Source organism: Giraffa tippelskirchi, chromosome 2, assembly GCF_054371585.1.
Source record: "Giraffa tippelskirchi isolate mGirTip1 chromosome 2, T2T-mGirTip1v1.2.pri, whole genome shotgun sequence".
Classification (NCBI taxonomy): Eukaryota; Metazoa; Chordata; class Mammalia; order Artiodactyla; family Giraffidae; genus Giraffa; species Giraffa tippelskirchi.
In genome coordinates this window covers 130,941,837-130,957,923 of record NC_137276.1, presented here as the reverse complement: position 1 = coordinate 130,957,923, position 16,087 = coordinate 130,941,837, and the positions used below count along the sequence as shown (strand labels likewise).

Genomic DNA, 16,087 nt, shown 5'->3' with positions numbered 1-16,087 from the left:
AAGTTACTAGAGAAAAATCTTGAAAGATGTGTTTTTACCCCCTTCAGCCAATACTGAGCATTGCAATATCCATGAAGTCTCCACGGGCCTGCGTGCTCACCTCCAGATACACTCCCTTAGGCTATCTGCACTTGGCATATGGTAGGTGCTCAAAAAGGTCATAACAGTAATGGAAAGAATATACAAGCAGGTTTATTTACAGCAAAAGTAGTGGCTTTCTCAGCTAAATCTAATGTAGATCAATGTTTTATGAATCCAATGATGCTTATATGTGTGTGTATATATATATATACATTTATATATTTAAAAACTTGTGTATTTGGTATATAGGAATTATGTATGTGAACATAATTCACATTGGGGTGTTTTGGAACAAGCTGTTTCATTACTTTTTCAGGCTTGTTAGAATAATTATTCTTTTGAACTCTAAAATGTCTTCTTTTGCTTCTGTTTTCCTTTTCCTGGCTGACCAAGGGAATGTTGAGGCATTGCAAAACAAATTTCAACTCTTTATAATCTGAACTGAAATTGTGTGAGTGCTATAAATCAAAGCCACTGGCTTTAGTAACTGAAAGGGTAAACTGAAAATAATGCTGTAGGTGTCAATGTTTCAATGTGAACATATATTTCTGATAAAATGTTAAAAAAGCAAACAGTGCATTCTAAAAGAGGAGCAAAAATTATTGGATCTTCTCCCATTCTGTATTTACTACTCCATTTTTCTGAATATGTGCCTGAGATAAAGGGTAATCAAGATGAAAAATACATAGACTGGTTATAGTCTTGGAACCTGAATAGGGGGAGTATTCTTGCTTAACGTCCCATGGTTATAGTTTTCCCCCATGGCAGGATTTATATCTTTTCATTATTACACTAAGCAGTCACTGTTTGTCTCTGCATACACTGGGAGACAGATGGGGATATCAAATGTGCACAGGAGATATCATTCTCTTCAGTTAGAGATGTCTAATACATCATTTCTACAGGATTTAAAAAAAATTATATGAGCAAACGTGACCTTTGTAATAATATGAAAAAGTCTCTAGGAAGCAGGAACATTAAATAACCTTGTGCTTTGTTTTTGTGAAATGGTCAGTTTTAAATTGAATACTCACTGGCATTCATGTTGGTGTTTGAAAAATTATCAGATTTAGAACTCACCCCCAGATGTAGCTGTAAGTGACTTTATTTGACTTCAGTTTTACTGAGACACCCTAAAATATAAGGTCTATCATTTAGTATCCCTTACTATTTAAAAAAAAATTCTAGAAAAGAGTATTCCCTCCTTGAAATGCACAAATTCTTAGGATTCAGGGTAAAACAAGGTCTAGCATTTGGAAAGCAAACAGGACTTAGGACAAGTGAAAGTGGTTTACGAGAGCAGTAAATAAGACCACATGTATCTGTTTTCACTGGCAAAGAATGGAACAAGGGTTGTAATTTTACTAACTTTACAAATAACTCAGGATTCATTTTTACTTCAATGTTATCTACTTAACTTCAGAAAGAGCACAAATATTAGAATGATTCATGATGTTAATAAAATACAATGTCTCCTTAATTGAAAATATTTTATTTTTCTTTGGTTTTGTCTTAAATATTTTTTTGAAAATGCTCTTCTTTACATTCTGACTTTAATCTCATTGGAAATTAATTTTGCACTTTTTAAAATTAAAAAAATGCTTCAAGCTATATTTTCCTTATATATTATTCTACCTAGGCCATCAGTCATATAAAAAGATTCAGAACTGTATTTATTAACATGTAAGCAAAGCCTTAACCAATACTTTAAATGGGAAGCCTTGAATTTGAGTAAGTGAAAAGTGAGAAAAACTGCTTTCTATGGGTCTATGTGCATGGGCTTCCCAGGTAGCACAGTGGTAAAGAAGATGCCTGCCGATGCAGGAGATGCAGGTTTGATCCATGGGTCAAGAAGATCCCCTGGAATAGGAAACAGCAATCCACTCTACTATTCTTGCCTACAAGATTCCATGGACAGGAGTCTGGTGGGCTATAGTCCATGGGGTCACAGAGCACATGGGTCTCTCTGCAGAGGTCAGCAATTGCTATTAAACACAACATAGGCAAGTAAAATTCTAACAATCCAAATTTTTGATAACCAACTTTTTACATTTTTAGTGTCTGATTACTCTAAAGTTTTTTTTTCTCCCTAGTTCCTTGACTATTACTTCTACCTTTGTTTCTGCATGAACACATTTAAAATTATGCTTTGTCTAATTAATATAGAAATATGTTGAGATACTGCATTTAACCTCTGAATTTCTTTATGACAAAAGGTGATGGGAGAATGTGGCTGAAACATGGTCCCTTTCCTATGGAAGAAGTGACCCAGGCAGACTGCCCTGCCTCCTAACCCTCCCCCCACCACAATCTGCCATTGAAGCCCTCACAGTAGGGCTGTGCTCAAAGCTAGAGACTCTGGTCCTTAGAGGTTTTGAGATTAATTTGGATTCAGCAAATGTCAGAGGGGATTTCTGTGACAGTTAATGCCAGATTATAGGACTTCTAGAGTACATGGAACCACATCTCTAAATATAATCCACATTTTTGCAACTTGCTTGCTTTTTGGTCGTTTTTTTTTTCAACATTTTTTTTTTTTTGTAAAATACACACAAAATGTATCATCTTAACCGAGTAGAGTTCCCTGTGCTGAACAGTAGATTCTCATTAGTTATTTATAGTGTGTATATGTTAATCCCAATCTCCCAATTCATCCCACCTCTCATCCTCCCCTTGGTATCCATATGTTTGTTCTCTACGTCTGTCTCTACTTCTGCTTTGCAAATAAGGACATCTATATCATTTTTCTAAATTCCATATATATAATATGATATTTGTTTTTCTCTTTCTCACTTACCTCACTCTGTATGGTAGGCTCTAGGTCCATCCATGTCTCTGCAAATGACACAATTTCTTTCCTTTATATGGCTAATATTCCAGTGTATATATGTACCACATCTCTTTTTATCCGTTCCTCTGTTGATGGGCATTTAGGTTGCTTTCATGTCCTGGTTATAGACTACAGTGCTGTAGTGAATACTGGGGTGCATGCATCTCTCTGAATTATGGTTTTCTCTGGGTGTATGCCGAGTAGGATTGCTGGGTCATATAGTAATTCTATTTTTAGTTTTTTAAGGAACCTCCATACTGTTCTCCATAGAGGCCATATCAATTTACATCTTCATTTGGTGGAGATGTGAATTGTGCAAATGCCTGTGATAATCTGTTAAAATGAACAGTTACTACATGCTCTCTTCAAAGTCCTTAACTTGGATTTATTGAAGTGATTGTACAAATGAAGGTGTGGTTATTACTAAACACATGAACATGATCATAATCAACCCTTGGTTAAACAGTTTGCGGCTTAACAGTGGTAAAAATAAAAAATAATGGACAAAGCATCAACACTATTAAGAATTAGCAAATAAACTTACATACTAGAAAACAAGTTTAGAATCAGGTATCTAATGGAAACCTCACAATCACTTGCTCTTTGCAATCTGCCACCTAGTCTAAGTGGTCTTGCTTTCAGTTTTATTCTATTTTGGATAACAACCAGAGAGTGTATTCCTAAATATTGGATGTAATTTTAAGATAATGAGTTTACTGTAAATTCACTTTGTACCATGTTTTCAACTAGATTTATTTCCTCTGTGGTGTGGATTCTCTCTCAGAGCTTTCCAAACATATTACCCAGGCTGAGAGTGACAATTATGGAACTATAGTCAAGCCTTACATTTTAGGCAAGAAATAACTTGCCAAACTTAATTATATATATAAAATGTGAAAGGTGGGACAACATGGGATAGGGATTTTAGAATGAATAAGAAAAGAGAGTAAATAAATGTGAATAGTTTACATTTCCATTATTATACAATGGATACATAATTTTTAAAAGTCTAGCTAGAATTTAAAAAAATGAATTAATACCAAATCTGCTATTCTCCCTTTTCTATTATTTTCAATAGATTTTCTTACTCTCACATAGTGATAAAATGTATTTATTTTGATTCTATCTGAAAAGCAAAGATAACTTCAAAAAAGCAACTAAAATCTCTTGGAACGAATGTAAAAAATCCCTAGCTGTAGCAAGGTTTTTGCTTATTATTCATACAAAAAGAAGGGAGCCCATGTTTAGAGTTTCAAGCAAGATCACCGGGCTTCTACTATCAACGTGAGGCTGCTGAAGGTCAAAGTAAATCATACTATTTCTTAATACTGCTTTCATTAACAAATCAGCTTCTTCCATGAAAGGATGACTGCTTCTAAATTGCAAACTATACTGCAACTGCTAAGAGTCACAGTGAATGAGAAAACAGTAGTATTTCCATATAGCAGAATTTCCCAAAGTGGTTCCTAAGGAACACAAGCTTCTTTTACTAGGTGTTACTCAAAAAAGCTTCCATGGTCAGATGAATCTGGAAAACACCAGAACTACATGTGGTTTTTTTTTGTTTTTTTTTTTTTAATTTTCCTCAGAGGATATTTAAATTAGAACCTTCAATGTGCTGATATGTACTAACTTTCTAAGATAGTATCTTTCCCAAAACTCTTTTGACCCTGGAACCCTATATGAGGAAGAGTATCTTTGGACCTTGTGTCCTGTGGAACATGCTGGGGGAACACTCCTGCAGTGTTCAACTACTTAGCTGCAAAGTCTAGATGTGAATGAGTTAATCCAGGGGCAATTAAAAAGGCCCTAGTATGGTATCTAATGTTCATGTCACTTCTGCAGAGCTAGGTCAGGAATGCTGGTGTGATGAGCTAAGGCAATTTAGGGGAACATCAAAATCAGTCTCATACTGGGTCGAAAGAAGGAAACAATTTTCTGAGATCACTGGAAAATAAAACCTTATCCAGATTATGGATTACTGTACTTCCAAATGTACAGTGAACTGTTGCCCTTTCTAAACTTTCTGTGTTCCCAGTTGCAAAAGAGTTAGATCTAGCAACAACTCAGGGGGAAAAAAATGTCAGGAAAATCAAAGTACACTTGGCAAAGGAAGAAGTGATCATTCCTTTTGTGAATCCCTCATGTATGGATGAACATCCCAGTGATCCAATTCAGTTGTGTAATCAACTTCCTAGAACCACTTCAGATAGGGTTGACGATGCCATCACTTACATAATCCTGTCTGCACAAAATGTTCATGGGTTGAAATCACAACAGTTGTATGCAATAAGGCCCATTTTAAATATCCAAATTGCATGGGCTCCCTGGTGCTCAGACAGTAAAGAATCTGCCTGCAATGCAGGAAACCCAGGTTTGATCTCTGGGTCAGGAAGATCTCTAGAGAAGGGAATGGCAACCCACTCCAGTATTCTTGCCTGGAGAATCCCATGGACAGAGGAGCCTGGCGGGCTCCAGTCCATGGGGTCGCAAAGACTGGGACACAACTGAGTGACTAACACTTTCACTTTCATACCCTCCTTCACTCTATAAAACACTCTGTAATACTCTTACCACATAGAGTATATAGACAAGATGCTAGAGGCCAATGCTTTCAGTCCAAGGCAAGGAATAGAATGTAGCCTTGGTTACCAGTAACATGTACAGTCATGCTGTGTTAGAATGGTGACCTCAGAGTCTAAGTGCCTGGGGCAAGTTGGTCACATGAAATAAATGCCAATCTTGGGAACTAGTTTTGGAGTTTTCCATAAAAGACCTGCAAATACAGTGAATTAAAAAAAAAAGTTTCCCTGCCTTCTCCCCTACCCCCGCCCTCCACCCCCCCGCCACCAAATTCCGACCCATTTTAAGAGTACAAATTGCCACTAGAGCAGAAGGAAAGCAGTGCATTAATGAAGATCTGGGCTTGGCATCTTGCTGGGGGGTCATAAGCACATGATCATTGGTTCCCAGCTTCATTTCTTAAAGACTATAAAATTATTCCAAAATTTGGCACTATGGGGGCTGTTGGCAATGCGAACTCGGGCTAGGAAGCTGGGGTGACGGTTCCAAAGCTTTGGCAGTGCTGTTTCAGGAAGCTTCACATGCAAACTTCTCAAGTCAATTTCCCTACCTAGACTCAACCTTCCTGTCCCTAGAAAATGGGGCGGCTGGCTGGAGAGCCACAGGGCACCCCGGGTGAGGTCTGCAGACCCCCAGAGGCTGGAGGCAGCTGAGCGAGAGAGCGAGAGCGAGCGAGCTCCAGGAGAATGGGGAAGGGAACAAAGTAGCCTGACTTGAGACATAACTATTCATCAAATTGCGGCTATTTTTGCCTGTTTCAAAAATCTACAAGCCAAAATGGGAGAAAAAGAGGCAGTAAAAAATACACACACTGTTTGGTTAAAGTCAGAAATGGGTTCATTCTACAAAGAAAAGTTTAGAAGATGCCTTGTGAACCTCAGTCAGAGAGAAAGTCACACACTCCTACACTCAGCACCATCTACTAAGACATTTCGCAGGGCAGAGAAACACTGATTCACTAATTTAGTAGCTTTTCTTCTTCATCTTCACCAAAACAGTACCATTTTCATTTTACACAATAACAATGATCACAGAACTTAAAAAGGTCTTTCCATTGTTATTTATGAATTCTAGGTTAAGTTAAAAATAGAAAAAGGAAAATTGACTGTGTATTGTAACATGCTGACACTGCTTACTCCTAGACTCCAGTTAGAGGGTGGGCTCCAGTAACTTCAGAATCAGAATGTCCTGAATCCCCAAACAAACTCAGGCCACCTGGCCCGATCATCCCATCAGTGATCATAACCAGCATGTTTCCCAAAACTCCCTCCCCACCCCCACCTCAAATACACACATCCAAACATTGTGCCTCTCAAGAGGCAGAGACTCCAATCTAACATGGTGGCAGGTATTTTGTACTGGAACATGCTATACCTAAAAAAAAACAAAACCAAGGTTCTAATTCTAATATCATAAATTCCAATGTTAGTTTACGAAAGTAAGTACATCGCTTGGGAAACCATTATTCTTTCAGTCAAAGAAAGGTTAAGAGCTCAGAGGGATCCAGACAGATCACAGTCCTCGGCAGCCACAAGGGGATCTTTGCATCCTCTTGAGTTCTCTCCTAGAACCTTCCACATTTGAAGAAGGCAGGGGAGGAGGTGGTCAGCGAATGGGGCCTCGGAGAAGCCATAAAGACAAATGCCCACTCTGGAAGGACAAAACCAGGTGGATGCCCTGGTTTTTCAGACACAGACTGGGTGGGGATGCCATGAAAATCTTGTTTGGCTGTTTGCGTCCAGCATTTTCCATAATCATAAAATACTGAGATTGGAAACGTGACATTGGTGATAAGAAATGAAAAGTAGCAGGTCTGGCCCCAAAATAACTCAATGGTTTGCAACCAAACATTAAAGACTGCTGCCTTTCCACCATCTAGCAGAAGCACATTCAGTAATTTACTACCAAATTCCAACAGGTGGCTGGGGACTCTGTACTTGGCTTCAGGGGGCACACATGAAGTTCTATGCGGCTGCTTCTCAGAGCACTGCTTGAGAGACACTCGAAAACTACTAGGAGAGAAAGAAATGCACAAAACCGGGCAGCTGGCGCTCAAGTCAGGATGGCAACCTCAGTAGCTTTCTCTCCCAATGCAAAGCAGCAAACTTCCCAGGGGATGCTGTGACTTGTTTGGCTGTGATTTCCCTATCTGTCCTTAAAAGTAGAAGGAATTACGGTATTGTGATTTGCTTTTTTCCACTTGGTACTGTAAAAAAATCATGGTGTCTGGTGGTAAAGAAGTTTAACAGCTGCCTATTCCATTAGGTAAAGGAAAGGAAAGTCGCTCAGTCGTGTCCAACTCTTGGCGACCCCGTGGACTGTAGCCTGCCAGGCTCCTCCGTCCATGGGATTCTCCAGGCAAGAATACTGGAGTGGTTTGCCATTTCCTTCTCCAGTTCCATTAGGTAAGGTGTAAGCAAAAGGTTAAGGTCATGCACGATTAGGATAAACACACAAAGACTGGTCGGGTGGTACACAAAGTCTATTTAACTAATGAAGGCAGGGGGAAGGTGACTTGAGGGGTGCAGGCGGCTCTCCTCCTCCCCATTTCCCTCAGCCTTCAAGAACAGCTGTGGAATAATAAACCATTTCCAAATCTATTTCTGGGCTGCTGCAGAGCAGAAAAACTGGGCTCAGGAGGACAAAGCACCCTCGGGACAGCTCTGCCTCTCAGCAAGGGGCATGGCCACATTGGCTCTGACTCATGGGTTACCCACAGCATCTCCTGGGAGTCCTGCCCTGCTCATTGCTCCAATGAGAGGACAAAAAGTCTGATGATCGGAGGGCCCTGTAAGGGATCTTGAAAGCAACTGTAAAAGGAGAATATATGGCACGTACGCCTTTCACTTCATACATGTGACTCTACAGCTATATATATATTGGACATTGGATGAAAGAGTTGGGAAAACACGAAGAAACCATTTTCCAGCATCTCAACTACATTGGCCAAGAGCACCCTCTGTTCATACGGCACATAGACTTAAGACAGTTGGGGACAGGGAACCCCATGTCTGGGATGGATGATCCTAATTGTAACTCCCACACCTTTCACTACATTAAAAGAGACCAGTGTGTTGAAAGTCCTTTAGTCTAAGGCAGCTGAGACCCCGAAGGGTTCACTGCTCTTCTGTTTTGCTGCTATTCCTGAACTTCACCACCATGACTGTTATATTGTCAGGGCAGCCTCTGTAAAAGGACTGTAAAACGATGCTCTTGGCTCCAAAGTGAGGTTCATCCAAGCGGTCCTTGATGAATCGAACAGCTTCCTCGTTGCTGAAAGCATCCCAGAGGCCATCTGATGCCAAGATCATGAACTCGGGCTGGAGCTTGTCCAGGTCAAAGGTCAGGATATCTGGGTCTGGGATGACCACATTGAGGTTTTTCAGTGGATAATCCCCCAGTGATCGAGACATGGCCAGGATCCCCTGGACCCTCCAGGAGCCATTGAAACTGATAAAACCACCTGGAAAGAGAGAATGAGCCCATTAGTGTGAGCAGCTGCTCTCTCACATCCTGGTGTGATTCATGTGCACCTGCAAAGGGCTGACCTACTGTGTGTGACCTGTCATATGTGCTCCTGCTGGCACTGCCAGAAGGGAGCAGTGTTCCTCCTGCATGGCTTGAGGTCTGATGCTCTACTAGTAGATCCTCAGGCCCTCATCCTTGGCATCTTAAAGGTTTTCAAGACTCAGTCAGTAGGAATATTGAGGGTAGGAGGGATGGATGGGTGAGAGCATCAGTTTTATTAATAACTAAAGGACACCTCAGCAGTTCAGTGACTGATAGTAGGGAGCCCTAAGGAGGGGATTCGGGGACAGCAGCAAAACAACACTGAAAGGCAGGTGGCTGGTACCAGGTACAACCACTGGGACCCATCATTAGCATGAGGCCACCCTTGGTTGTGCCTGTATCGATTGCAAACAGCTCCCCAAATAGGATAGGGATTAAAGAATGGTGTACTTTAGCACAGTTGCTAAAGGCTTAGGCGCTCGGGTCAGTCTACTAGGATTTGATTCCTGGCTCTGTTACTTCTAGCTCTGAGTGACTTTGGATGAGAAACTCTCTAATCCTTGGTTTTCCTGGATGCAAAATTGGGACAATAATAGTATCTATTCCATCAAGAAGTTGTGAGAAATAGAGATATTCTATATTAATCAGTTGGCACAGTGTCTGGATATAACATGCACTCAGTATTACCTGGTGGCTCAGACGGTAAAGAGTCTGCTTGCAGTGCAGGAGACCTGAGTTCAGTCCCTAAGTCAGGAGGATTCCCTGGAGAATGAAATGGCTACCCACTCCGGTATTCTTGCCTGGAAAATCCCATGGCCAGAGGAGCCTGGTGGGCTATAGTCCATAGGGTTGCAAAGAGTCAGACACTACTGAGCAACTTCACTTTCACTGTATTATCTATTATTATTTTTTCTTTAAGGGAACTAGAACTTTGTTCGTTTGCATGTTATGTCAGATATTTATTAAGTATATGCTCCACGCAGGGCAGTTTGCAGGCTATAAAGTTGGACAAGATATAGACCTTTTCCTAAAGAAGCAGAGAGTCTGGCAGAAGGGAAAAATCCACCTGCGTTAACAGCTACAAGCACAGAGCAGTATTTTTTCAGGGAGAACCTAGCACCTGTTAAATGTTATAGGCAGATAGAGGAAAGAGGGAAGATTTCCAGTTGTGATAATCAGGGCAGAGTGAGCATTAAATCTCAGCTCTGAACGGAACGATAGGTAGGACTTCCATGAGCAGGGATGTACAAGAACATTCCAGGAAGTGTGGTTTCCTGGGCAAGAGCACGGGCTCTGGAGTCACTGTCTGGGGTTTCAATTCTGGTCTCACCATTCACTAGCTGTGTGTCCTTGGGCACACAAGCCTCTCTGAGGCTCCATTTCTTTGGTTGTAAAATGAGAATAACAATGTCAACCTCATAAGGTAGGGAAAGAGAAAGTGTATGTAAAGCACCCAGCTTAGCTCCCAGCACAGAGTGAATGCACGGTAAATGGCTGCTGACATCACTACTGTTGTGCAAACAGCTTAAGGCAGGGAGACAGAAAAAGTGACGCGTATTTTGACCTAGACTGGTTGCATGGTATTGTGACACCAAACAGGAGGGGGATACGTGTCCACAAAGGAAGGCTGAGGCCAGAGAAAACACACATAAATAAAATAAAACCAATCATCACTCATTAGGTCCTGCTGTAAAGTACACCCTCGACACAGCAGGTGAGATTAACCTCCTTGGAGACTGAATTTGCGGTCTGCATTTGCTCCTATAATCACTTCTGGGTGGGGGCGGGGAGGAAGAGATAGGATAAAGTGGGCTGACATGTCAGAAGAGAGCACTAAGGTGGCATCTCAGGTGTACCATATACCCATCCCCACTGTGCTTCCTCAAGAGCAAGCTGACTGTATCCCAAGTCCAGGGTCACAGCGGATGCCTGAGGAGATGCTGTCTTCATAGGCAAGGAAGCTCATCAAAGCTCGACAGATGCTCTTAAAACACTGTGCCATCCCATTGACAGAAAACCTGACCAGAGCTTTCATTAAAAATTATTCTGCATCTCAAGCAGTCACTGAAGCAGGAGGTTGTAATAAAATTCAACGATTTTGGATTCAACAGTATAGCCTCCCACTGTGAGAACTCAAATGTTGATTAGGTTCTGTGCAGAAGCTGGTGTGCAGAGATTGATGGTCAATCTGCAGACTCCCCCAGAGGGCAGGGGCACTTCTTGGGCAGCGACCTGGGGGACCTGAGCTCCCTTGGGCAACAGAACCTGCTGCTTGGCATGCGACACAGAGGCTACAAGCTGTGGTAGTCAGTTTGGGGAGAGAAGGGGTCCTCCCCTGCACAGGTAGAAAAGGCAAAAGTCTTAGTTGCTCAGTTGTGTCTAACTCTTTGCGACCCCATGGACTGGAGCCCACCAGGCTCCTCTGTTCATGGGATTCTCCAGGCAAGACTACTAGACTGGGTTGCCACTCCCTTCTCCAGGAGATTTTCCTGACCCTGGGATTGAACCCAGGTCTCCTGCATTGCAGGTAGACTTTTTACTGTCTGAGCCACCAGGGAAGCCTATAGGTAGAAAAGAATCCCCCCAAATTAACTATGAAAATGTAATCATCAACTGATAGTCTTTCTTCAGGTCTTTGCCAATGTCACCTTAGTGAGGCCCACACTGACCACCCCAACACTCTCCTTTCTGTAACCTGTTCTGTGCCTCTCGATAGCAGTTATCACCATGTAATAGACTAGATAACTTACCTGTTTTAACTGATTTATTAATAATGTCTGTCTACTCCAGCCCTTACCCCTTCTCAATTCCAGGATGTCCATTTGTACCTCCAGCCCCAACATGTTGAAAAAATAAAGGGATTCTCTTCCTCCTCCAACTGACATATATACTTGGATCAGGCATTGAGCTTGGAGTTGGAGTATACAGATGAACAGACCAAAGTTCCTGCCTTAAAGAACTCATGGTCAGGGAGGCAAGGCAGATGAAAGGGCCAGATTTGTCCACATCCTGTGAAAAGTGACCCAAGAGGTCTACACAGGATGCCGGGGAAAGACTGAAGGGGTACCTAAGCCAGACTGGGGAAGCCTTTGGCTCAGTGTGACAGGGAAAGCTGCCAAAAGGACATCCTGAAACCGAGTCTTAAACGGCAAGTTCTTTATTATCCACTGGACACTGTGGGCAACACCTGCAAAGGCAGAGACTTGTCAGCTCCATGGTTCATTTAGTAGTTAGTAGTTTGACATGGCTGGAAGGAAGCAGAGTATGGCAAGCAATGGCCCAAAGATCCCATTAGCCTTTAAACTAAGGGCTTTTTTCAGCTGTTGTGGACACGCTGGCCATGAAGAAGGGCAAATTCAGTGGCCACGCATTTGATGGGAAATGTTACAAAGTCCAGTCTCAGCTGCCTCAGCTGCAGCCTCTGCACTGATCTGTTCCTCACTGGGTAAAGGAGTGTCTCTCCCGGGGACTCTCCCGGAAACCGCCTTGGCCACTTGAACAAAACAGCACACAGTCCTTGGAGGCAATATAAGCTCACCGGCTCTCTTTATCCTCTTCCTCTCCTTCAGCTGGTAGGGTTTGTGATCATGAGACAAAGGAATGGCATTCCCATCCTTGTCACATAGGACCCCACGCGAGTCACCCACATTGGCCACGGTGAGGTCTTTATCTGACAGCAGAGCAATCAAACACGTTGTACCTGCAAAACAGAAGAGAGAGGCCACGTGGGCTGTCAGCAGCACTTTGAGGTTAGGCTGCTTCTCGAGGTTGGAGAAGGCAATGGCACCCCACTCCAGTACTCTTGCCTGAAAAATCCCACGGATGGAGGAGCCTGGTAGGCTACAGTCCATGGGGTAGCGAAGAGTCGGACACGACTGAGCGACTTCACTTTCACTTTTCACTTTCATGCATTGGAGAAGGAAATGGCAACCCACTGCAGTGTTCTTGCCTGGAGAATCCTAGGGACAGAGGAGCCTGGTGGGCTGCCGTCTATGGGGTCAAACAGAGTCGGACATGACTAAAGTGACTTAGCAGCAGCAGCAGCTTCTCGAGGTTACTGGCGTCTTCAGGCATTAAAACTACTCCTGCTGGGTGAGCATCTGACTCCAGCCACTCCGAGAAGGAGGGCTGTTCACTTCAACAACACTGATCAGATCTGACAGTCAATTTTCTTAACCATGTCGGAGTGTCACTGAAAATGGTTAGGATAAGATTATCATTTTCCCAAATCATTGTTGTCTCTGGTTCTCTTGATTTAAGTGCATATCACACTTAAAAGGATTAGGAGAGAATCAGAATCGGCTTGAAGCTTCAGACAATGGATACTTATTTTCTGCTTCTTGTTGGTGCTTAGGTTCTGTGAAATCCCAGTTGAAAGTGGGAAGAATGGGGGGTGGGCTCTCAGTGGGAGCACCTGGACAGACCAGCAAATGACAGATGGTAACAACCAGATCCTATGGAGCCAGGGGCACAGCCTATGCAGACTAGTCTATACAGAGTCTGAGAGCAAAGACCAGTGGCCAGAAATAGGTCAGCTCCAGGGTGTGATGTGGCAGACCATCAAGGGAGAGGCAGGAAAACCTACTGTGATGAGAGAAATGACACCTAGGCCAATAGGAGGTAGGGACTGGAGGTGGTCAGAGTCAGAAGGGAAATAAGAGTGCAGAGCTGTTTGCCTGGTGCCACAAAGACACAAAAGGACACGTTTCCTCTCCTCAAACTCTTCCTGAAACAAGAATGGATAAAAGTAGTAGAACTACAGAGTCTGGTCTAGTTGGAGGTCATCCTGCTTACCTGCCCATCACTCTCTGTTCAGCCCCTCACCTTTCTCCTCCCTGCCTTCTGACAGTGTCACTGAATATGCAAATACCTGCTGAAACACACAATCCATTAAGCTCTTGCTTCAAACTGATAATCACCTTCCTTGTTAAAATTATGCATCAATTATTCTTCATTAATATTTAACCTCCTCATTAAGAAGGTCATATTCCATAACAGAATGTAAACCGCATCTAAACAGCTCTTTCTCTTCACAGAACAACAGCAAAGGCTGAATTCTTAAATAGACATAAAGAATAAATACAGGTTGATATCAAGAGGGAGGAGAATAATCAGTATATTCAGCTATTATATAGTTCTATTCGAAATTACATTCTAAAGCCTGTGTAGCTCAAAAGTGCCTTGATTAGAAATGGAAACGCATGATGTGTTGGTTGTCTCAGGATGTCTGATATGAAAGGCCTTGTGAAAGGAAAAAAGACTAATCTCAAGATTATCAAAGCAAATCACAAATCTTTCATCTTAAAAAAACTGTAAGAATGAAAATGTAACCATAAGAACAATCCATACGATTAGAAATTGTTGTTCTTAGTTTTGGGTATTAGCTGCATTCTGGTGTTCAACTGGTCTCACTTTGTCTTCAAGCATCTGCTTGTGTTAACCTGTTGATCGCAATGACAGCACAAATTCTCCTAGAAGGCATACTCTCGGAAGTTTGAAAGGTGAAATGGAGACACTACGTTATTGGGGTATTATATGGTTTGGGGGCATTAATCAACTCAAAGACCCCCTTCTCTTCTCGCTTGGTGCACTTTGAGAAATCATAGCCCAGAAAGGGCTTTGAGGTCCCCATATGAGGGAAGCAAAAGAATCCACTTGGATGAGCTATGAGCCCCTTCCACAACCCCATTTCAATGACAGCAGCTCCATATCCATTGTTAGCTTAATTGAGCTGCCATGTTTTAAAGAGGAGAGAAGTCATTCCTAAGGTCAGAAAAAAAAAATGAGACTTAATTGTATACGGGTTTAAAAACCTCTGAAGGATTTTAAGCAGGATAGTGATATGATGAGATCTGTGTTTTATAAGATCACATCAGTGGCTTTGTGGAAGGTAAACCAGAAGCAGGGAGAACAGGGAGAGTTCATGAGAATCTGAATTACTGTAGTAAACAAAAGGATCGAGGATCAGTGACGGATTATTTAAGATCAGAACGGGCAGGTCATAGAGAATAGGGACATAAAGGCGAGGGGAGAAGTCTAGGATAATGTCCTGGTGTCTAGAAGACAGTGGGGAGGGGCACCGGATGCTCCATGGACAAGCACTTAAGGAAATGTCTGCTTGCGCTTCTGGGAAAGACTTTCTCTCTCACTGAAGGAGACACCACGCAGAACACAACCCATTTCTTTGGCCTTGTGCGGCTCCTGTGTTTCCTGGAGCTGTGGCAACCACGTTGCGCCAGGAGGGGCTACAGCTCAGAGTCAAGGCTCTGTGCCCAGGAGGAGGAGCCAAGGGGTGAGGAACCTGAGTCCCTGAGACATCACGGGACTTCTGAACCAGCCCAGACTCGCCCTGTTGTTGTTCTGGGAGACACCAAATGTCCTTACTTTTTAAGGCTTTTTATGTTGGATTTTGTTGTTATTTCTTCTTGTGGTATCCTAACTGGTTCAAGGGCTCAAAGTTCAATAAGGGGGTTTCTGGATGAGAGATTTAGTGTGACTGCTTTGCTTCACTCACATATGAAGATTCATGGCTTGCCAACTTCTCTGTCAAGAACACAATACCACTGTTTCTATGGGTCAATAAAATCTACCTCCTGATGTGGACTTCAGAATGTACCACTTTGAGAAAGTGGAAACTGCCTGTGTCAACAACAGACTCTTAGACTGGACAAAAGGGGTGAGCCCCAGATGGCAGAACGAGAGTTGCAGGCAGCGTTGAGAATCACTGAACTGTTACCATTCTCCCTCCGCAGAAACCTGCCTGTGTCCTGGGTGGAGGCCCAAGCATGATCGAAAACAAAACACGATGCTTCACTGTAAACAACTTATTGTTTGGACTTTGCAGTCTTAGCTCAGGATTACAAGAGATAATTTATGATCTAATCTTACATTACAGCAGAATGTAACTGCCTTGTGGTTGAGAAAAATGCCAGAAAAACATTATGCCCAAGAGGAAACATGCCAAGCCTTTTGTCTTTGGGCCTCTGTGTTCCCTCTGCCTAGCACAGTGCCTGGTCCTTGACACTGCCTGATAAGCACATGGTGATGATTCGGTTCAAGCGTGACAGCTTCAGAGGGCTTCTC

General features: G+C 42.6%; 1 protein-coding gene across 6 annotated transcripts in view; it reads right to left on the bottom strand.

The window, feature by feature from the left end:
* Positions 1-6,313: 6,313 nt before the first annotated feature.
* PPM1L (protein phosphatase, Mg2+/Mn2+ dependent 1L) overlaps positions 6,314-16,087 on the bottom strand; it is a 318,376-nt gene continuing 308,602 nt past the window's right edge. For all 6 annotated transcript variants that reach the window (XM_081570723.1, XM_081570724.1, XM_081570725.1 and 3 more), the window contains 2 exons: positions 12,543-12,704; positions 6,314-8,957 (listed from right to left, as the gene is read on the bottom strand). In XM_081570723.1, the coding sequence (XP_081426849.1) occupies positions 8,611-8,957; positions 12,543-12,704 (509 nt within the window). In that variant the 3' untranslated portion in view covers positions 6,314-8,610. The remainder of the gene's footprint in view (positions 8,958-12,542; positions 12,705-16,087) is intronic.